This window comes from Pyxicephalus adspersus, chromosome 4 (assembly GCF_032062135.1).
Source record: "Pyxicephalus adspersus chromosome 4, UCB_Pads_2.0, whole genome shotgun sequence".
Classification (NCBI taxonomy): domain Eukaryota; kingdom Metazoa; phylum Chordata; class Amphibia; order Anura; family Pyxicephalidae; genus Pyxicephalus; species Pyxicephalus adspersus.
Window position 1 is genome coordinate 90,170,741 of NC_092861.1, and position 8,790 is coordinate 90,179,530.

Consider the following 8,790-nt stretch of genomic DNA (forward strand, 5'->3'; position numbering starts at 1 on the left):
CTTGTGTTCCGCCGGCCAGGCGGCGGAACACAAGATGCCGGGCGGCGGAACACAAGATACCGGCCGGCATCTTACCGGTCCCGCTGGCACCCGACGCTGGAGAGGGAGATCGACGGACGATGATGGACGGAGGACGACACTGGAATAGGAAAACGACACTGGAATAGGAAAACGACGCTGGATGTGCACAGCGGGACCATGGAGGTAAGGCTGTGACAAAATTACGGGGTTAACCATCCTACCCATTTTTTTTTGCCCGTACGAAGGTCGGGCATAACAGCTAGGTGGTGAAAATATTCTGTAGTCTCTATAGTGCAGATTATATAATACAAACACCAACTCAAGTTGGACTGTCCAGATACAAATGTATTTATAGTAAAACTATTTGGCTATATACAGTAAAATTTGTTCAATTTATGTCACTTAATTAAATATTTTTTAAACCATTGATAGTTTGGATGTGTCATTAAAGATGGTATATACTTGTGCAGTCAGTATATTTGTTTTCATTATAATTACTTTAACCGCTTGGGTGAGAATAAATTTCATGTTGTGAGTATATTATATTACATAAAAAGAGCAAATGCATGCAGGACGTGCCAATGCTAAAACTGGATGGGGGAGAAGAGAGAATATGGAAATGTAAGAGGATCATGTTCTTATTAATTACATGGAGACTATTGTTTTCTGAGACTGAGCTTAACATGAACAATATAAAGCTCGCATATATTGAACAAACGTTAGCAGTCTTTACCTGCATACTTTTTCCTGGTTAGGGAGTCACTGTTTCAAAGCCATTTGGTGTGCACAACAGCAGGATAGTAGGCATTATACTGAAGGAAAGGTTGACAAAGGCAACTTTGATGTTTTTTTTGTTTTTTTCTTTTGTATGATCTACTTTTTTCCAACCACTGTACAGTTAACCTGGCACAAACTTTGAATTGTATTACACATTTTTTACTGTTTAAGTTTGTTACATATTTACTCTATTCATGTGTTGATCAATTTGTTTAAACTTGTGATTGTAAGCTCTTTCAGGAAGAATCCTTCCCACCTCTTGTCTCATTGTCTGACTTATAAAAGCTCTCCAGGACTGGAGAAGATAACTATGATGGGAGAACCTGAGCGATACAGCAAACCTGGAATGGATTTCCTAAAAATTATTTGTTATTCACTATTGACAAATGTTTTTAATCCCAGACCAGATCTATTCCAGGGTTGTTGGATCACCCATGATTGTCTATTTCCTCCAGTCCTGGAGAGCTTTTATAAATCAGGTCCATTGTTTGTATTTGAATCCCCCTTTTTATTTTTAATTGTACAGCACTGTGTAGTATGGTGGCACATTACAAATAATGCTTAATATTGTTAATACTATTATGTGTACTGATGTTTACTATAGCTACAGATTGTATTTCTTAGTGATTTGTAATTGGTTACATTTTATTGAAATCTTTAGCATGAAGGTTAGGAAATATTTTCAATCCTTTAAACCATGTATTTGTTTTTCTGTTTTCTGAGTTATAAATGAATGTAGTAAGTAATGAACAGTTGTTTATAGTAGTGGGGCATATGACATATTTACATTATAGTATATATTGTTTCTTCTTTAGTGAACATATGACAAAGCAGAAAACAAAGGTTTATTAATATATTAGTGGAAAGCATAATAAAGCAGAATGAAAAACAAAGTTTGAAATTTCTCTGAATTGTCTTGTGTTTCCTTAGATTCTGGGATTTCTCCAAGCCATCGCCTCTCCTTGAAACTGTAGAGCATCATACAGAGTTTGCATGTGGTCTTGACTTTAGCGTTCTCATACCAGGACAGGTAAATTATTATGTTTATTATTATTTGTAATTTTTTTAAGATAACAAATGATTAAAATGCAGGCAGTGATAACTAGAACACCCCTTACATTTTGGTTCAGTGGAGGTGTCCCCATTTATACTTATGGTCATTAGAAGGGCCACGTGGCTGATCCATAAGATAAAGGCCTCTTTACTTTGGTGCTGGTGGTCAGTGGAGAAGTTTACAATGGAAAAGGACTTTGCCGGAATCAAGGTCTAATAGTGAGAGCTCAGACGGTGACAAAAACTTCTAAAATACAACTTTTATTGATTTGCAAACATTTTCATAAAACATGCATATAATAAACATCTTCCTATGAATAAAAAAAAAACAAATATAGATAGAAGAAACGTAAAGGAATTCATAATCACAAATGACGTTAATGTACACATACATAACACTAACAGTTAAAAACATATCTTTCTCATTGACAATCTCCTCTAGGTTGGCAAACTGCATGCAGACAACGAAAGAGAGCAAATCAGATAGTTTCAGACCAAAACACCATCTTAATTGGTGTTCTTAGCAGAAATTACCTAAACTATTAAGTTAAATTTTAGCCATAATTGGGCTTAGGGTGCATATTCATGAATAACAGATGATGAGTCTGCTAAATGGAGTTAGTTATGTTGTCGCTGTTCCCTACTTTACCCAAATCTCAATAATCTTTGTTTAGAAACACTTAAATTCTCACATTTACTGTAGAAAATGCTGCTACAGATGCCTATATACTCGTTATATGACCAAGTTCCGCATTGTTGGTTAAATGATCTCAGCTGAATTAAGAGGGTTACTTTCAGCATCATTGCCCTAAAATATACCTAACAATAAAAGCAAATGAAAGATACAAAGCAACATGAACCTGACGGCTGATACTTCTTGTTGTTGAAACTCTCATCTAAGAGCCTTTTCCTATTTTTCATGCTGTTTTCTAGAGAATCCAATGCTAGGAATCCTATTCATGTACAGTTAGGTCCATAAATATTTGGACAGAGACAATTTTTTTTTTAAATTTTGGTTCTGTACATTACCACAATTAATTTTAAATGAAACAACTCAGATGCAGTTGAACTTCAGACTTTCAACTTTAATTCAGTGGGTTGAACAAAAAGATTGCATAAAATGTGGGGAACTAAGGCCTTTTTTTTTACACAATTACTTAACTTTAGGGGCTCAAAAGTAATTAGATGATTGACTCAAAGGCAATTTCATGGGCTGGTGTGGGTATTCCTTTGTTATGTCATTATCAAATAAGCAGATAAAAGGCCTAGAGTTGATGCGGACAACATGCGGTCAAAGCAGCTCTCCATGCAGGTGAAACAAGCCATCCTTAAGCTGCAAAAACAGAAAAAACCCATCCGAGAAATTGCTACAATATTAGGAGTGGAAAAATTTACAGTTTGGTACATCATGAGAAAGAAAAAAAGCACTGGTGAACTCAGCAACACCAAAAGACCTGGACGTCCACGGAAGATAACAGTGATGGATGATCGCAGAGTCATTTCCATGGTGAAGAGAAAACCCTTCACAACAGCCAACCAAGTGAACAACACTCTCCAGGAAGTAGGCATATCTATATCCAAGTCTACCATAAAGGGTAGACTGCATGAAAGTAAATAGAGAGGGTGCACTGCAAGGTGAAAGCCACTTATAAGCCTCAAGAATAGAAAGGCTAGATTGGACTTTGCTTAAAAACATCTAGAAAAGCCAGCACAGCTCTGGAAAAACATTCTTTTGACAGATGAAACCAAGATCAACCTTTACCAGAATGATGGCAAAAAAAAAAGTATGGAGAAGGCGTGGAACAGCTCATGATCCAAAGCATACCACATCATCTGTAAAACATGGTGGAGGCAGTGTGATGGCTTGGGCGTGCATGGTTATCAGTGGCACTGGAACACTAGTGTTTATCGATGATGTGACACAGGACAGAAGCGGCCAAATTAATTTATTAAATTTCTTAATTGATTGGGAGGTGTTTCATAATACAGATGGACAATGACCCAAAACATACTTCCAAAGCAACCCAGGAGTTTATTAAAGCAAAGAAGTGGAATGTTACTGAATGACCCAGTCAGTCCCCTGATCTGAACATGCATTTCACTTGTTGAAGACTAAACTTGGGACAGAAAGGCCCACAAACAAACAGCAACTGAAAGCCGCTCCAGTAAAGGCCTGGGCAGGAGGAAACCCAGCATCTGGTGATGTCCATGAGTTCAAGAATACAGGCTGTCATTGCCAGCAAAGGGTTTTCAACCAAGAATTAGAAATGAACATTTTATTTTCAGCTTTTTATTTGTCCAATTGCTTTTGAGACCCTGAAATGAAGTGATTGTGTTAAAAAAAGGCTTTATTTCCTCACATTTCTATGCAATCTTTTTGTTCAACCCACTGAATTAAAGCTGAACGTCTGCAGTTCAACTGCATCTGAGTTGCTTCATTTAAAATGAATTGGGGTAATATACAGAACCAAAATTAGAAAAAAAATGTCTCTGTCCAAATATTTATGGACCTAACTGTATCTCACTCCAACATGTTGCTAAATCATAGCATAGTGCAGATGACAGGTCCTCTTTATGGAGAGGGAGGAAAAAAAGGGGGGGAGGAAGGAAAAGGGTAAAAGCTGCCAACACTCTGCAGTCTTCACGTACCAGTTAGGCAACTCATAGTCGTCCATCATCGGCAGCTGTCACCACAGGTGTGCCTCAACAACCGCGGACCGTCACCACGAGCACCAGCTCCAGAGCACCTTTCGGCCCAGTTCAATGTTCGCCCGTGTGGGCATTTTTTAGTGTCCGTAGTGATGACAACACTATAGTCATCTGCAAACTGTGTGCTCAGTAGTTGAAACGAGTCAGAAACCCAAAGAAACTTGGAACAACTTGCATGAGCACACATTTAAAAAGCCACCACCCGGTAACCAGGCGGCAACACCTGGGCAAAGCACAGAGCTCTGTGCGTCAACCTCTGCCCAAAAGCAAGCGCAAGCTGCTAAATCTTCCTCCGCTACCATTTCTCCTTCTGCCACAAAGGTCCCTGTGCTGCTGCCAGCAATTTGAGTGGGGGATATAGCTGAGCATTACAGTTTTCAGGCTCCAACAGCAGTGAGGAGGAGCTCCAACGCAGATCGGCTGGTTTGTCGCATTGCTAGCAGTCAAGACCAGGCATCATTGCAATCCCCCACACCTTCTACCGGATCGTCCAATCTTTCTGTGGTTAGCATTAGCAGCATCCAACCTTCCATCCCCCAGATGCTGGAGCGCAAGAGGAAATATGGCCCAAATGACCCCAAAACAAAGCACAGCTGGTTTCGTTTGAGCTCCTCCCTTACTGGTTGGTGGACTCCAATGCATTCCCTTATGCATTCCTGTGCGCCAACCCACAGTACGTAATGCCCAAGCGGCAATGTTTTGCACAAAAATGTGTTCTTGCTTTGCATGAACACGTGCAGAGCAATTTGTCTGTGGCCCTGCAGCACTCAGTTTCTGGCAAGGTGCACCTGACAAACGAGAGTTGGTCGAACAAGCATGGACTGTTAAGTTTTATTTCCTACAATGCTCACTGGGTAACTTTGGTGGCAGCAGGGAAAGATGCAGCTGCAAGAAGGCCTGAATACCTACCTCCACCCAGAGCACATCACCATGCAATCTCCTCCTCGACCTCCACTGCCACCTCCTCCTTTGACTCGTGGAGACCTAGCACCTCCCATCCACCTGCATCTGTTCCCCGCCTGCAACAACCTACAGTTTGCCATTTTGGTGCACAAGTCAGATGGTGCACAGTTAGAAAGAGGGAAAAATTGATCTGGGATCAATAGGAGATCGTCTTAACAATTACCTTACTTCAACCCTGCAGAGTGGCTGCAAATTGAGGACTTGTGCACTGTATTGGCACCTTTGAAGAGGCGACCAGGATGATTGACAGGAATCAGGCTGGACCTGATGATGGTGGAACTCTTGGAAGTATCACAGTGGAACTCCTGTCAGTACTTCATTCACTAAAATTGTACACTTCTGGGTGGCATTGACGATGCACTACACCCAGCTCTCCATGACTCTCACCAATGCGGTCTCCCTGGTGATAGCTGACCAGAGGCCACACAATGCGACTGCCTCCCTGACCCGCACTCGGTCTCTGGTCCTCCATCCTTTTGCTTACGGTCACCAAACTACTTGTCCACAACTTTATGGGTGACATTCTTAACATGTCATTCAGGTCATGATGCCAGCTAGCAATTAATATTATTAATATTAAACTGAATTTATATAGTGTAAACACATTATGCAGCTATATAAATTAAATAGGGGTGCGTACATTAAATAGCAACACGTTATCCTGCTGTTTTGATGGCAGAGACTGTTGCTAGTGGGTTGAGTTCACCCTTTCTTAATGTCCTAATGTTTATGCTGCCTTCTGGACACTCTCAATCACACAAAAACCCTATTTGCCTGCTGTCACTTTGCCTGCCATTTTCTGGAAAACCAGAAAATTGGAACTTTTGTATTTTTTCATTGTTGCCACTGTTCTTCTTTACATACCTAGCAAATTTGGTGGTTCTGACATGTATGGGGGCTTTGCTAAAAATGTTTAAAGTCCACCCATTGACTTTAAAGGAATTTGCAAAACCGAAGCCTCTGCCTCTATCTACTTTGAGGTCTATATAACTTGTAATGAAGCTGTTTGACTGGCTTATTACTGTACAGAGCTTCTCCCCATCAAGGCTTCTGCCTCTATCTACTTTGAGGCCTTTATCACTTGTAACGGAGCTGTGTAACCGGCTAATTTTTGGACCAGAGGAGCCCCATCAGGGCCCTCTGCCTCTTATCTACTGTGAAGCCTTTATAACTTTTAACAGAGCTGTGTAACTGGCTAATTTTTTGACTGAAAGACCCCCCTCAGGGCCCTCTGCTTCTACTCTGAAGCCTGTGTATGGCTTGTAACGGAGCGTTGAAACCTGGCGGCTTTTTTGAACCAGAAGAACCCCCTTGGGGCCTTCTCCGCCTCTACTCGGAGGCCTGTAAAAAATCTGCCATGTTCCCTTGACCACCCATAAAATGGCCTTGCCAGCAACATAAAAAAGCCTTCCTGATTTTTTTTCTTGCTTTGTACAGTGTTGTGCAGAGCTTTGGGAGTCTTTTTAAATGAATTTGTAGGCTGTAGAAGCTCTACACAGTCCCAAAAAAAACCCAGAATTTTCCCCCCATTGACTTACATGGTGGTTGAATTTGACGTTCGATCAATATCAGCCTATTCGAGTGAATAGCTGTCGAATCGAATAGTGAGATATTCAACCAACACTAGCTACCAACAAGGATTCATTTACAACTGATAAGTGAATGAGATTGGAAGATAGATGACCAAAAAAGGCCCATACACAGGTTACTGGGTGCATGCCTAGGTTAACGGGTAATATCTATCTGATACTGATTGTTTACCTGGATTACCACTGTGCACCTATTGAACAATACATTTAACATTGAACTTGAAATGTTTCTTTTCAACCACCAGCCAATGGGAGCATTTCCTGTTTACAATACCAACCCACAGAACTATGTTTCTAGAGCTCATGGTGAGGATTACTTCTTTTGGCTTGTGACTGGGTGAAAAAGTAATTTTCTTTTTACCCCCTACATAAAAAAACAACAGTAAATAATTGTTTTAACTGAGGTAGAAAGCAAGATCTTTTTTAAAGCTTATAGATCATAGAGCCACACATTTTTGGAGAATGCTGACTGTTACCTTCACATCATGAAAACCAGTCCCTAATGTATTTTATTGTCAAACAGGTTTTCACTCCGCACACAGCTTGGCCATCCGCCCACGCAGTTAAAAAACAATGAACAATGTCTAAAATGTAGAACATTAGACTTCATACACAAAGATCAATATAGTTTTTTGCTGGGTATGCTTTATTTCAAATGATCAACAATGCATTTTTTATTTTTATTATATGTTTCAAGGAAGGTGTTGTTTTTAATACAATATTTGAATAGAATGAATTTGATTTAGGGTCAAAAGCCAATGGAATATGAAAAGATTTATTTTTATTAGAAAGAATTCCTTTTTACAGTTTGTATCATACATCCAACTATACTACTATTTTATATACTTTTTATCCCATAAAAACCTGGAAAAAATGTATTCTGTTTGAGTCCATAAACTAGGGGTTTAAAATATATAATTTATGGAAGGGGAGATAATGGACATCCTTTACAATTACCTCTCCAAGTATGACAGATCTGATAGAAAGTTTTCATGTAAAATAAAATAAAGAGAGTAATAAGTCAGGTTATGTAAATATTGTAAACTGAATTGTTCAATAGGTGGACACTGTTTACAACCTTCTCAACATCAGGGGAAAAAAAGGCAATATGGGTGGGACTGAGGTGAATGATAAATGTAAATTATAAATTGTTTTTGGCCAGCATTTTTCAGTAGTAATAAAAAATAAATAAAAAAGTAGTAATAAAAAAAATTTAAGGTGATACCACCTTAAATAGCTTTTCTACTTTTCAATAGATTTTCCTGTTTTGTTTTGGATAATGACATTCCTCTAATCCCTGAGTGAATCATCCATATACTCTCTATAGACTCTTTGGATTTGTCCCCCTAGCCAGTTTGCATACCTGTACATCCCAGTTCCCAAACACACATTGAAGAAGTTCCATTATCAACTGTAGGTTCGTTACTTTCTTAATATAGGATAGGACCTCGGTCCACAACAATTGGATTGTGGTACATTCCCACAGGTTATGTTTGAGTGTCACCTTTTCGCAAACACATCTCAAACATTTAGTGTGCCTGGTCGGGGCATTGAGGTGTTCCTCAGTAAGCGGGCGGAATACCTTATAGGCTCTGTGGACAATCTTAAATTGTGTTTCTCTCCACAGTTCGTTTGGAGTAGTCTGTCTTACTGCAAGATATCCCTGCACTATTTTATC

General features: G+C 39.5%; 1 protein-coding gene across 1 annotated transcript in view; it reads left to right on the plus strand.

Moving 5' to 3' along the window:
- The window catches only part of PEX7 (peroxisomal biogenesis factor 7), a gene marked incomplete in the record, with an annotated part of 101,344 nt that overhangs the window by 73,174 nt on the left and 19,380 nt on the right, over positions 1–8,790 (plus strand). The window contains 1 exon segment of the mRNA XM_072408948.1: positions 1,729–1,828. Coding sequence (XP_072265049.1) covers positions 1,729–1,828 — 100 coding nt within the window.